The sequence below is a fragment of the Aquila chrysaetos genome, chromosome 13 (genome assembly GCF_900496995.4).
Source record: "Aquila chrysaetos chrysaetos chromosome 13, bAquChr1.4, whole genome shotgun sequence".
Classification (NCBI taxonomy): Eukaryota; Metazoa; Chordata; class Aves; order Accipitriformes; family Accipitridae; genus Aquila; species Aquila chrysaetos.
Genome location: NC_044016.1, coordinates 41,586,437 through 41,599,386, shown reverse-complemented (window position 1 = coordinate 41,599,386; position 12,950 = coordinate 41,586,437). Strand labels below are relative to the sequence as shown.

Sequence of the window (12,950 nt, the reverse complement as noted above, 5' to 3'; positions counted from 1 at the left end):
TAGGGCGTGATGGGGGGGGGCAGTCCTGGGGTTTTCCTGGCACCAGGATGAGTTTGGGGGTCCCCTGGTGTTGGAGGGGAGAGAAAGGAGGGGGATGCTGGGGGGGGGTGCAGTGTTCAGGGGGATTAGACCTAGACCTGGTTTGTGTTTTGGGGGGCAAGGGGGTCAGTTTGGGGGTGGGGGCCACCTCCAGGGAGCGCTTCACGGCATCTTGGGGTGACGGTGACGGCCGAGGGTATGCCAGGCTGTGCCATGTGCTGTCCTTAATTTGCTGGGATCCTTAATTTGCCCGTTTGCTTTCCAGCCCCGCCATTAAAATCCTCCCGTGTCCGCTGCTCCAGCCCGGCACCCGCCATGTTTTCAGAGCAGGCGACCCCCACGGCACAGGGTTTGCTGGCCCCCCCCCTCCGCCGAGGCCTCCACCTTCACCAGGGTGCCGGTTTCGGCATACACCGACTGCTCCCAGCCCTTCCGGCTGGGCGAGCGCAGCTTCAGCCGCCAGTATGCTCACATCTATGCCGCCCGCCTCATCGAGATGCGGCCCATCCTGGAGGAGCGGGCGCGACAGAAGTGGGGTGAGTCGGTTTGGGGAATAAGCCCCCTCTTCGGGGAAGGAAGGCAAAGCTGTGCGGCCGACACAGCGCCTGCTGGAAGCTCTTTGGTGATTTTTTGGCGCGTGCTGGCCATCGGTTCCTAAACTTACGCACAAGTTAAGGTGTTGAATAAGCCATGGGTTTTTTTGGGGGGATGTTTTCTCTGCCAGACGGTATCTGACCCAGCTGGGAGCATCCCTTCAACGTTTCTAAAACCGCCTTTAAACATCAGCTGCGTGGGCAAAATTTATTTTTTTGCTCGCCAGGCCAGGTCAAAGCTTCCACTCGCTGTCGGGAGCATGAGCTAAAGCACGAGGTCTGTTGGGGTGAGGGGCTGGCAGGCACCCCGGCCAGGAAGCGGGGTGTGGGGGGCGGGAGAGGCGCCGCTTGCACCGGAGGGGGGGGCCGTTTCCTCGCCTGGTGGGGCCGCGTTAGCGGTTAGCGGGTGGGATCCTTGCGCTAGAGAGTTTCCATCCGAAGGCGTAACGGCAGCGCTGGATGAAGCAACCACCTCGCTGCTGCCAGAGCGCTGTGGCTGAGCTTTCTGGCAGGCCTCGGCGCGGCACATGGCTCCCCGAGCGTGGTAAAAGCCTGTTATCGAATTTCACCCTCTCAGGCCAGCCAGGCTTTTGGCTTTGCCCTTCTATGGAGGTTTTCAGGCTGGCCACTTGTTTTTCTTTCTCTCTCCGGCCCCGTGGGCTGCGCGGAGCCGAGGGGAAGCAAAGCCCGTGCCGGGCTGTGCTGGTTCCACAGCGGATGTCGTTCCTTGGCCGGCTGCCCTGCGCTGTAACCCTGGATTTTGCCGAGGGTGACAGGAACCAGTGGTTTTGTAAAGCCCCACTTCCCGGAGTCATGTGATGGGACGAGATTTCTGGGGTTTGTCTCACAGCGAGAAGTGCCTGCAGGCAAAATCTGGAAAGCGCAGCCCTCCTCCCCCTAAACACACACATTTGGGGGGTTAGAGCCAAGAATAAGAAACTAAAACTGGATTGTTTTTTCTGACTCCGAGTGTTTGCATTCCTGGGACTGATGAACCCATGTTTCCAGCTCCGCTGAGCCTGGGGTGCCTGTGATCACAGCAGGGTGCTTTCCACCAGACAGGAGTCACGTTCAGCAGGCGCATGATTAGCAAAGGGAGAGTTTGGAGGGAGAAAACCGTCACCCACCCACCCGCAGCCAGAAAGGATGACCTGACAGAGGAGCCGGCATGGCAGCGGGCTTTGGCAGTGGTGTTCTGGGAGAGGAGCCCAGCAGCTCTCACAGCGCTAGCCCAGCCCAGCAGCCAGTCCTCCTCCCTCCAGGGCTTGAGGATCAGGATGGATGGGCTTCACGGGTTGATTTAAACAGGGAGGAATAAAAGTCCTATGTAAAGGATGGGCCTGAAGCATCTCTGGGTCCTCGTGGGTGAGGTGAGAAGTCTTGGGCTCAGCTTGTGGTGAGGGAGATGCATTTTTTGCTGTCTGAAAATGCTCCCCAGCCACAAAGGTGATGAAACGCTGGGGCCGCAATGCTCTTTGCACCTCCTGAGGCACGTGTTGGTTCCCCCAGTCCGTATCGCCCTGGGACCTGTCTGTGCCTTTCAGGCAGAGGAAACCCTGCCGCTCCCCAGCAGCCTGTCTTCATGCCAGGATCTTCCCAAACGCCTGGTTGCAATGGGGATTCTGGCTTCCAGCAGGGATCCCGGGCGGAGGATCTGGCCCTGGCAGAAGCAGAGGTCAGACATGGGGGTGGTGAATGATCTCTCCTGCCTGTCAAATCTGAGTGGGATGTTTGGGTCACCTCCTGGATGGGGAGCAGGAACACCAGCCCCTCATGCCCAAGCGCAAGAGCACCAGCTCTGTGCCCAGGCGGGACAATCCTGGACCCGTGCGCCCTCCCTTCCCGGGCAGAGCTGGACCTGCGGGCTCAGCGGGAGCTCTGCACGCTGTCCTGGGTGGTGGCTGGGAGCTGTGGGCCCCCCAGACCCCAGCATGACCCAGCTTTTCCCCGCCTTAACGCAGAGGAAATGCCTGCAGGCAGTGCTGGCTCTCTGGTATGCTCCCTTGGCCCTGTCTGGCCTACACATGTGGATTCGGCTCCGTGCCTCGAGGAAAAGTGAGAGGCTTCGCAATGTTCCCCCACCGCCTCTTGCTGGCCTTGACGTTCAGGCCCTTTCAGCTGGTCTCGGCCAGCCTTGAGCCTTGCCTGCCCTCGCAGCCATCCCCGAGGCTGCCTGAGCCCCGTTTCTCTCCGCAGGGAACGGCGTGGCACTGAGGAAGCTCTGCGAGCTGCGGGCGGGTGAGAAGTGCTGCGTGGTGGGGACGCTCTTCAAGGCAATGCAGCTGCAGCCCTCCATCCTGCAGGAGATCAGCGAGGAGGTAACAGCAGGAATGTTCCCTCCTGTGGGCCCCCCACCTCCTCCACACAGCTCTGGGGACATGCCAACACACATCGGGACCTCAGCCAGTTTCCCATTGTTTCCCTCGTGCTCGCTGTGGCTGAGCAAGTGGGAGCTGCCAGGGCTTTGACCTGGGGAGCCGATGTATCATCTTCTCTGTGCCTACCCCATCCTTAGACGATGCCACTCTTGGTATCACCCCTTTGTGCCAGTGTGTATCATGTATGCGCCTGCTTAGTGTTGTTAATTCCTGCCTTTGGAGGGTTTGGATCCAGTGGGGTTGGCAGAGCAAACCCCCTTTTCCTGCTGCAGGGGAGGAGGATGAGGGGGGCGTCCAGGGAAGCTCCACCATCCCCATGCAGTGCCGGGGGCCCATCTGCTCCCAGCCGGCTCTCAGGGAGCACATTGGGAAGTTTGGAGCCTGCTCGTCACGGCATGAGGTTAGCACCATGCCTGCCGGGCAGCGTTCAAAGGGAGTGGAGCGCTTGCCCGGGTGGTGATTGCAAACACGTTTCCCAAGGCGAGCCAGAGCGCCGTCTCCCGCTGCCTGGCTGAGCCACTTCCTTCTTGGCCGAGGAGCTGCGCTCGTGTTTGCTTCGCTGGGGCGCTGCGGGGAAGCGTTAAGTGAAACCAGCTCGTCCGGGTGGCGTGCAGCTGGTGAGCAGCGCCGAGAGCTGCCGGGGCCTCCAAAGTGCTGCCTTCAAAGCGGCAGCGGAGGCGTTGGCTGGGCTGGCGGTGGGGGGCCATGCCGGCGGCTCTTGTGAGTCACGCGCCCGTGTTCTGGTTTCCACGAGCGGGCTTTGGCGGGAGGGGGAAAGGCCCTTTGGGGCAGCTTGGCCTTGCTGAGGCCGTCACAGCCTGCCCTGTCCCCCCCCAGCACAACCTGGTGCCTCAGCCACCCCTGCCCAAGTACATCCACCCCTCCGACGAGCTGATCCTGGAGGATGAGCTGCAGCGGATCAAGCTGGAAGGAGCAGTCGAGGTGCAGAGGCTGGTGACAGGTAGGGAACGATGGCTCCTCAGTGGGAGCCACCTTGCGGGCCCTGGCCAGGGGCTGACCGCCTGCTCTCTGCCATAGGGACCATCTTTGCCGTGTACGGCTCCGAGCAGGACGACGGCAAGTTCCTGGTGGAGGATCACTGCTTTGCCGACCTGCCCCGGCCACTGCCCTGGAATGGCCCCAGCTCAGACCGGTGAGTCTCTGCAGCAACAGGAGCGGGGCTGGCACCGTGTCCCCTGCCGTATCCTCAAGGCCTGGGGACCGTTTGCCCCATGTGCCCATCGGAGTAGGCGCCTCATGCCAAGCGAGATCGTGGACAGGGGCTCATCCCCCCCGACACCTGGCTGTCTGAAGCCCCTTGGTGTGGGCAGCCCTGGTGTCACCGTGTAGGCAGGGATTGGTGCAGGCGGGGAGTACGGCATGCTGCCCGAGCCGCTCTGCCTAGGTTTGTCCTGCTGGTGTCGGGGCTGGGGCTGGGCAGCGGGAGCGGCGAGTCCCTGCTGAGCACGCAGCTGCTGGTGGACGTGGTGACGGGGCAGCTGGGCGCCGAGGGCGAGCAGAGCTGCGCTGCGCAGATCTCCCGCGTCATTCTGGCGGGGAACCTGCTGAGCCAGAACACGCAGAGCCGGGACACTATCAACAAGGTACGGCCGGGAAGGGGTCTTCAGCATTGACCGTGCTTTCCGGGGCCCGGATTGGCACGGGGAGTCCCATGGAGGTGGGGAGGGAGGAATCAGAGGGTACATGGGGTTGTTCCCTCACTGTCTCCCCGCTGACCCAGGCCAAATACTTGACCAAGAAGACCCAGGCTGCAAGTGTGGAGGCTGTGAAGATGCTGGATGAGATCCTGCTGCAGCTTTGCGTGAGTGCTTGGAGCGGGATAGGGTTGGCCAGGGGATTGGGTACCTTCTGGGGGAGGGAGCCTGGCTCCCGAGGCAGGGATGCAATGCTCTGCCAGCAGCCCGGGGTGCAGGGTGGCAAACACCCCTTCCCCGGCCCCCAGCTTCCTTTTGAGCACCGCATCTGGTGCCTACGGGAATGCAGCAAGAAGGGGAGGCAGTGCATAACCCAGCTTCAGATCCCTCTCCTGGCATCTGGTCTCTGCAGTGAAGCCAAGCGGGGCTTCCTGCAGGAAAGTAGCAGGAGCCAAATGGGGGAGCAAGGCAGAGCTGGCAGCAGGCCAGCTTTGCTCTGAGCCCCTTTGAAGGAAGGTGGTTTGGCTGTCCCCGGTAATCCCTGCTCTGCCCACAGACCTCCGTGCCCGTGGACGTGATGCCCGGTGAGTTTGACCCCACCAACTATACACTGCCCCAGCAGCCGCTGCATCACTGCATGCTGCCCCTCGCCAGCGCCTACTCCACGCTCCAGCTGGTCACCAACCCCTACCAGGCTGATGTGGACGGCATCAGGTAAAAAAGCCTGGTGTGCTACCAGCTCTGTGACAGCTGCTGGCAGCATAGGATCGCGGGGCATGTCACAGAGATTCAGATGGCTGTACTTGCTCCTTCCTTCCCCCAAAATGTAGGTTTTTGGGGACGTCAGGGCAGAACGTCAGTGATATCTTCAAATACAGCAGCATGGACGATTACCTGGAGATCCTGGAGTGGACGCTGCTGGCAGGACACATCAGCCCCACAGCCCCGGACACCCTGGGTAAGGCGAGGACTGGGTGGCTGCTGAGGCTGGGGGGTGTTTCCCCTCTGAAGGGGCGCAGGCGCAGGTTCCTCTCCTAATTTCCGTCCCTCCCAGGCTGCTACCCCTTTTACAAATCGGACCCTTTCATCCTCACCGACTGCCCTCATGTCTACTTCTGTGGCAATGCTCCCCGCTTCCAGTCCAAGCTGCTCAAAGGTGAGTCCTGCAGCCTGTAGCACCCCCCGATCCTCGCTTGGGGCTGGGACCTCGTGCCAGGGTGCCGACTGGGGGCTCAACCGCCTTACGCCTGCCTGTCTTTGCAGGGGAGGACGGACAGCAGGTCCTGCTGGTGACGGTGCCCGCCTTCAGCACCACGCAGACCGCCTGCCTCGTCAACCTGCGCGACCTCAGCTGCCAGCCCATCAGCTTCTCCGGCTTCGGGACTGAGGATGATGATGGGGACATGGAGGTTGGGCACTGACTGAGCAGGCAGGGCACGGACTTGATAAACCCCTGGCCCCTCAGAGGGTCCTGGCACCCATCGCCTTTGTGTCATTCCCATTTGTCCTCCCAGGAGGGCTGGTGTGGAACTGCTGGGGCGTGGGAGAGAAGAGATGCTCGTACCAATATAACTTGATTTATTTGTGTAATAAAAAACTGTGTGGAGGGGACAGGGGCTGTGCCTACCTCCGTGTGGGCCCTGCCCTGGAGAACAGGACCGCCCCTGCCAACCCTGCTGTGCCAGGAGATGGGAGTGGGGCAAGGGCTGGGTCCTGCTTCACCCCCTCCCTTGCCAGGCAAGGGCTGGCACTGCCCAGCCCCGAGGGATGGGGCAGCACGTCCTTTCCCGCCTGGCTCTGGAGCCCGGCAAGGGGGAGGCTCTGCAGCCGCCCAGCCTTTGGGGCGAGCATCGGCATGGCGTGCCCTGCAGTCCTAGGAAGCAGCGCGGGTGAGGAGCTGGAGCCCACCCGGAGCGGGCTGCCTGGGGCTCGAGGAAGACGTTAGAAGCAGATGCCGGAGCCTGTGGCAGGCGGAACCAAACCGGCCGCGAGCGTCCGGCCTTGGCTTGAGGCAGGAGCGAGGGGACAAGCATCTCCTAGTCACCAAAGTTCACGGTGTAGGTCTCGGCCGTAGTGAAGGGCTGCGCCGTCCCCGTGCCCAGCTCCCAGGCCTCTGTCTCCGTCACCAGCTCGGTGACCACCTCTGTTTCGGTCTCCATCTCCCAGGTGCCAGCTGTGGGTGGCTCTTGGCTCCAGGGCGCATAAGCAGTGCTGCTGAAGGGGAAGGGCAGGGCTGTGGTGGGTGGCGGGGCTGTGGGGCTGCTGGCGGTTGTGGTGGCATTGAGACGTCGCAGCCTCATCTGCTGCCGGAGCCGCATGCGGTGCCGGAGGCGCATACGCAGGCGCATGCGTTCGCGGGGCGTCATGGGGCGGCCGGGCACAATGCGGCGGATGGGTCGGTTCCCGTTCATGGCCATGATCTCCCGGATGCGTTTCCAGTTGGAGCGCGACAGGACGAAGTTGCACTGGGTGGCCCCAATGTCATAGAAGACGCTGCAGGTCTTGACGCTGGGGTTGTAGCCCTCAGCCCGAGCCAAGACGCGGTACTCGCCCGGGTTCAGGATGCGCCAATAGTCCCCGCCGCTGGCTGCAGACAGTGAGGGGAGGCAGTGGGGTATGAATGAGGTAGCGCGGTGCTGCTGGCACCCTGCCTGGCACCCAACCCTGTGCCCTACCTGTCTTGATGTTGTGGTTGATGCCCCCTACGACGATGGTGGCGTTGGCGATGGGTTCTCCCTGCTGGTCCGTCACCAAGCCCTTGATGCCCCGATGGACCTATGCAGGGAAAGGGAATGAGAGAAGCTGTGTGGGGCAGGCAGGGCAGCTGCTGGCTCCCTGCCCGGCACATCCCAGCACCTACCTGCTCCATGAAGGTGAGCAGCGACTCCTTGTTGTTCTCCCACTCCTGCTGCAGCTCGCTCTCGTGGGGGAACTTGTCGCAGCCCAGGTAGATGGAGAGCTCCAGGCAGTTGGTGTGCAGGTAGCTGAAGTCATTCAGGCCTGCAAGACAAACAGCCAAGTGCCCACCCAGCCGCTCGCTCACACTTTCACATGGAGGGAGCATGGGGTGAGTAAGCCGACGCCATACAGCGTGGCACCCACTTACTGCCAGTCCGGGGGTGCCACTTGGCCCCTTGCACAATGCCCATGGCATTGGTCATGTCCTGTGTGTGGCAGCCCCCGCGGAAGGTCTCAGTCATGGTGAGGTGGGCTGAGGCATAGGAGATGGCGAGCCAGCGGAAGATGGCGTGGTCGGGCGTCTCCTGCAGCTCAGGGTCATCGTCCTCATAGTCATCCGGCAGGCGAGCGGCAGCCGCTGGCGTCTCACTGACGGGCCGGGCCGTGTCGAAGGGGTAGGACACCAGCTTCTCCCCACCCTGCAGGTTGGCTCCCAGCACGAAGGGGTTCTTGTCCATCCACGCCATGATGGCCCGCGTCTCCACTGCCACCTGTCGAGGCGGGCATGACGGCATGAGACGTCACCTCCCCATCACTGCCCCGCCGCCGTGCCCTGTGCCATGGCTCACCGTGGCATCCTCAGTCAGGTAGTGCTCTGGGATGGGGATATGGTGGTTGGGGAACTTGTGGGGCACCAGCTTCCTCTCCTCGGCCGCCCACAGTGCCGAAGCCAAGTCAGGGAAGTTCTCAAAGAGGTCGTAGCCCTCCTCCGTCCAGTGGCCCAGCGCCCAGTTGCCCAGCTCAGAGCCCTGCGGGCAGCCCGGGGCAGCGGTGAGCCCGGGGGCTGCATCCCACCACCCCGCCATCCCATCCCCTGCCTTGCCGTCCCCTTACCGCCTCTCGGGCCAGCTCATAGCCATCGGGGTTGAGGGAGGGCACGAGGTGGATGCGGGTTTCGGTCACCAGGCTCCGCACCCGGGGGTTGCCGTCCTGGTACTCCTTGCACAGGAACTGCATCAGCAGGAGCAGCAGCTCCCGGCCCAGCACCTCGTTCCCGTGCAGCCCCGCCGTGTACCTGAACTCGGGCTCGCCTGCAGGCAGGGTACGGGCAGGGTCAGCACGCTACCCATACCCCTGCCTGCACCAGGGGCTTGCGGCCAGGTCCCCCCCCCCACCTTCCATTCCTCACCTGTCTCATGCTCGCCCGGGTTGTCAGAGATCTCCATGGCGTAGATCTTCAGCCCCCGTGAGCTCTTGCCGATGTTGTAGATGCGGGTGATGGTGGGACACTCCTCGTTCACCACCTTCATCAGCTGTGGGCACGGGGCGGGGGGGCGATGGGGGGCAGCACTCAGGTGGCCGATCCCACCCCCCTTGGAGGATCCCACCACCATGGAGGTGCCCGCCACCACGGAGGTACTCACCTGCCTCATGTCCTTGTAGGTATGGTGGCGGAAGTCCAGGTTGTCGGTGGAGGTCACCTCGTTCTGTTGGGCGTAGTAGCTACTGACAGCTGCAGAGGGGATGAAAACACAATGGTGGGGGGCCAGGGAGCCGTAAGCCCCCCCCATAGCCCCCCCCATAACCCTCCCCAGCTGCTGCTTTGAGGGGGGCTCTTACTGGAGAGAGGGCAGCCCAGGACCTCGAGGCGCAGGCAGAGGCTGCCGTTCCACGTCTGGGGGTAGATGCGGATGTAACGGGCCACCATGGGCTCGGGGAACTCGGTCAGCACCGGTGTGTCCTTGTCCACGTTGCCATAAAACATCTGCCGAGGGAGGCGAGATGTAGCCGTGGGGTGGGAGAGGGTCCCTATTGTCCCCGTCCCCCCCACAACCAGCCCATTTTGGTGTCCCGTACCATCTCCTCGTAGCCATTGGTGTACATCACCCAGTTCTGGCTGTCGTTGCTGAAGCCCACGTAGAAGCTGGTGACAAAGTCCTCGCTGTAGGAGGAAGGGGACAGGTTGGAAGGGGGCGTCCCCAAGCTGCTCTCCCACCCCATCTCCCTGGATCCGTCCCCTCCCGCTCATCCCTGGCCCCGTACTGGATCTGGGAGTCGCGGCCCTGGGTGATGACGCCGGTGAACTTGGTGGTGCGGCGGGTGTCCACCTCGATCCAGTGTGCCCGGCTGTCGTCCTCGGCACACCAAGCCCCGTCAAAGAAATCGTCCTCGTTGGTGCCTGCCTGGGGTGGGGACAGCAAGGGGGATGTGGGTGGGGGGGTCCACCAGTGCAGGGGGTGAGTGCGGGGTGGGCGACCCTCACCTGCATATTGAGGCGACCGCGCTGGGCGCCCAGCCCGTGGCGCAGCATGGAGGAGGCCAGGATCTGGTCGTCCTCGATGCGGTGGGACTCCAGGCCGATGGGGGGGCATCCTGGGGACAGTGGAGGGGGGCCGGGGAAGGTGATGGGCATCCCCCTACCCAGTGGGGTGCCCGCTCCCCCCCCCCCCGGAAAGAGGGACACTCACTTGTCTTCTCCTCTGGAGGGGTCCATTCGTCCTCATCTGGCTCCCACTTCTTCCCCCCTGTTTTTCTGGGTTTTCCTGGAAAAGGGGCACAGTGGGGGGGGGGGCAAAGCCCAGGGGGTCGGGTGCGAGGGGACAGGGGGGGGGGGCTGGCACCCACCTTTGCGGTCCTGGCCCTTCTCCTCTGCCCAAGGGTCCTCCTCCTCCTCCTTGCTGCTGCTGCCTTTCTTGGGCTTCCCTGGGGTGGGAGAGCAGCTGTTGGGAACATACCACCCGCCCCCGGGGACATGCCAACCACCATGGGGACATGCCACCCGTCCCAGCACCCAGTCCCTGCCCATCTCTCACAGGGTTTGAGTTTCTCGTCGTCCGTCTCCATCTCGTCCCCTTTGTCTGGGTGTTTCCTGGGCTTCGGTGGGGGGGGGCAGCCCGTACGCCACTGCGGGGTGCAAAGGGGGGGGGGGGGCTGGGACACCCCTTTAGGGCCGGGGGAGGGCGGGCGTGGGTGCCACCAGTCGGAGCCCAGCTGGGTCCAGCGGGGGGAGATGGCTACCCATGGGGCCAGGCAGGGCTCCCCAGGGAGGGGGGTCTGGGGTGCCTTGCCCCCCCGCCCTGGCTTGTCACTCACAGTCATCGTAGTCAGGTTGCTCGAAGCCCTCCTCATAGTCCCCTTCGGTTACTGGGATGGGCAGTGGGGGTGGCTGTGGGGGTGGCTCCTCCGGCTTCACTGGGGAGGGTGAAAGGGGCCGTGCTGGGGATGGACTCGGGGTACCCCTATGTCCCTATGGGGGTCCCCCATGCTCCTGTGGGATCCCTGTGTCCCTATGGGATTTCCCATGCCCCTATGGGATCCCCACACCTCTACTGTGCCCCCGAGGGTCACCCATGCCTCTACGGGAACCCCATGTCTCTGCAGGGTCCCCTCTGGCCCCATGGGGTCAGCATGCCCCTATGGTACCCCCATGTCCCTATGGGGTCCCCTGTGCTTCTGTGGGACCCCTGTGTCCCTATGGGGTGCCCATGTCCCTACAGGATCCCTCTATATCCCCACGGGCTCCCCATGCCCCCAAGAGATCCCTATGCCCTTCTGGGGTGCCCACACTCCTATAGGGTCCCCTGCACTCCTCATGCAGTCTCCATGCCCACCCCAGCTCCAGTCTGCCCCAAAATGATGCTCCCCCTGGGTCGCCAAGGCTGGGGACTGTCCCCCCCACCCCAAGTGGTGCCAGCCCCCTGTTGTCCCACTGTCACCCCACTTACGTGGCTCCTCGGGCTGGGGCCAGACTCTCTCGGGTTTCTTCCTGCTTGGGGGCTTGCGGGGTTTCTGCTGCCGCCGGATGTACTCGACTAGGGGCAGAACGAGGGGGTGGCAGTGACTTTGGGGGTGCGAGGCGGAGGCGTGGGGGGGGGGGACAGCCCCTCCCTCCCTCCCTCCAGGCCGGTGGACCCCAGTGGTCCCCCTCGCCTAACCCCTGGCACCGTACAGTCCTCGTAGTCCTCCCGCTCCAGCTGCTCGTTGTAGTCCAGCGTCGGTGGCTCCGGCTCCTCAGGCACCTCTGTGGGGAGGGGGCACATGGGGAAGGGGTGCAGGGGGTGGCCCCGGGGTGCAGGGAGGTGGCCCCGGGGACAGGGCACTCACCAGGCTCGGGCTCGGGGCGATAGTCCTCCCGACCCAGCTCCCAGGGCTCCCTTGGTGGCTCCTCCAACTCCCCTGGGGACAGGGACACAGAGCGAGGGGCTGGGGGAGCCCCACGGCCCCCAGCAGCCCCAGCCGAAAGAAAATCCCATTGGGGAGGAAGGCTGGTGGGGGTGGAGGGGCGTGACCCCAGCGGGGACACCCACAGGGTGCCACTGGGGAGCTGAGCTGGACACAGGGTAACACCATGGTGTGCCAAGTCCCCCCCCAACCTGGCTGGTGGTGAGATTGGGCCCCCCAAGACTCACCTCGGCCACCTCCATCCTCCTCCTCCTCGTAGGGCGAAGGCTGCTCCGGGAACCAGGGTGTCCCTGTGTCATCCTTGCCCCGTGGGGGCTGCGGGGTGGTGGGGGACTCCGGGGGGGTAGTCGGTGGCTCTGGCTTCTTGCCGGAGGGTTTTTTGGTGGCCTTGGGTGGCTTCTCTTTGGGCTTTTTGGAGCCTTTTGGGGGTTTTTCAGAGCCTTTGGGGGGCTTCTCCTTGGGCTTCTTGGGGGGCTTGTCCTTGTCCTTGCCCCTGTCCTTGTTCTTGCCCCTGTCTCGGTCCCGGTCCTGGTCCCGGTCCCGGTCCTTGTCCCTCTTGGAGCCCCGGGGTCTCTCCTTGGGCTTCTTGGTGGGTTTGGGAGGTTTTTCCTTCTTCCCCTTCTTGGGTTTCTCAGGCTCCGTCAGCCGCCCCGGGGAGCCTGGGGGGTGGGCAGCCGCCCCGCGGCAGGGTGAGGGGAGGCCAGGGCCGGCCTGGGGGGTCCCCACCTCCCGCTGCCGGCCCCCAGCCCTGCCCCACGTCCCGCTGCTCCCCCCCGCCAACCCCCGCCCCAGCCCCGCCGCTCCCCCCGTCCCCCGCGGGACCCCGGCGGTGCCCAGTGCCGAGGCAGCCCCGACCGCCGGTGCCGGTGCCGTTCCCTCACCGGTGCCGTTGCCCAGGTCGGTGCCGGTGCCGGTGCCGGTGCCCAGGTCGGTGCCGAAGCGCAGGTCGGTGCCCTCCCCGTCGCCGTCGCCGTCGCCGCGCTCCCCGGGACCGAGGAACCCCCGCAGAAACGCTTCGATCTCGGCGTCGGTGAGCGCGGGCGGCGCGGCGGGGCCCGGGGCGGCCCCGGGCGGCAGCAGCGGCAGCAGCGCGGCCGCCAGCAGGAGGCAGGAGCGGGGCGGCCCCGCCAGCCCCATCGCCGCGTCCGCCGCACCGGCCCCGGCCCCGGCCCCGGCGAGCCCGGGCGGGCGGGCCGGGGGCGGGC

At 64.5% G+C, this 12,950-nt stretch overlaps 2 protein-coding genes across 2 annotated transcripts; one reads left to right on the top strand and one right to left on the bottom strand.

Annotated features, from left to right (window-relative positions):
• Nucleotides 1-339: 339 nt before the first annotated feature.
• On the top strand, nucleotides 340-6,237 carry POLD2 (DNA polymerase delta 2, accessory subunit). The gene is given in 11 exon segments (XM_030034768.2): nucleotides 340-399; nucleotides 401-575; nucleotides 2,829-2,950; nucleotides 3,848-3,971; nucleotides 4,049-4,163; nucleotides 4,416-4,614; nucleotides 4,752-4,832; nucleotides 5,222-5,379; nucleotides 5,496-5,623; nucleotides 5,720-5,821; nucleotides 5,929-6,237. Coding segments are annotated over 11 exon segments (1,407 nt in total). The 5' UTR covers nucleotides 340-354; the 3' UTR covers nucleotides 6,087-6,237.
• AEBP1 (AE binding protein 1) lies at nucleotides 6,227-12,931 on the bottom strand. The gene is made up of 21 exons (XM_041128371.1): nucleotides 12,627-12,931; nucleotides 11,973-12,404; nucleotides 11,668-11,739; nucleotides 11,513-11,584; nucleotides 11,289-11,375; nucleotides 10,660-10,755; nucleotides 10,377-10,469; nucleotides 10,189-10,266; nucleotides 10,032-10,106; nucleotides 9,827-9,936; nucleotides 9,607-9,746; nucleotides 9,421-9,505; nucleotides 9,184-9,328; nucleotides 8,988-9,076; nucleotides 8,753-8,876; nucleotides 8,458-8,654; nucleotides 8,193-8,372; nucleotides 7,772-8,114; nucleotides 7,526-7,665; nucleotides 7,341-7,440; nucleotides 6,227-7,252 (listed from the first exon to the last, which is right to left on the bottom strand). Exons 1-21 carry the CDS (start codon nucleotides 12,880-12,882, stop codon nucleotides 6,702-6,704), a joined length of 3,465 nt encoding a protein of 1,154 aa, XP_040984305.1. The 5' UTR covers nucleotides 12,883-12,931; the 3' UTR covers nucleotides 6,227-6,701.
• Between the last annotated feature and the right edge of the window lie 19 nt (nucleotides 12,932-12,950).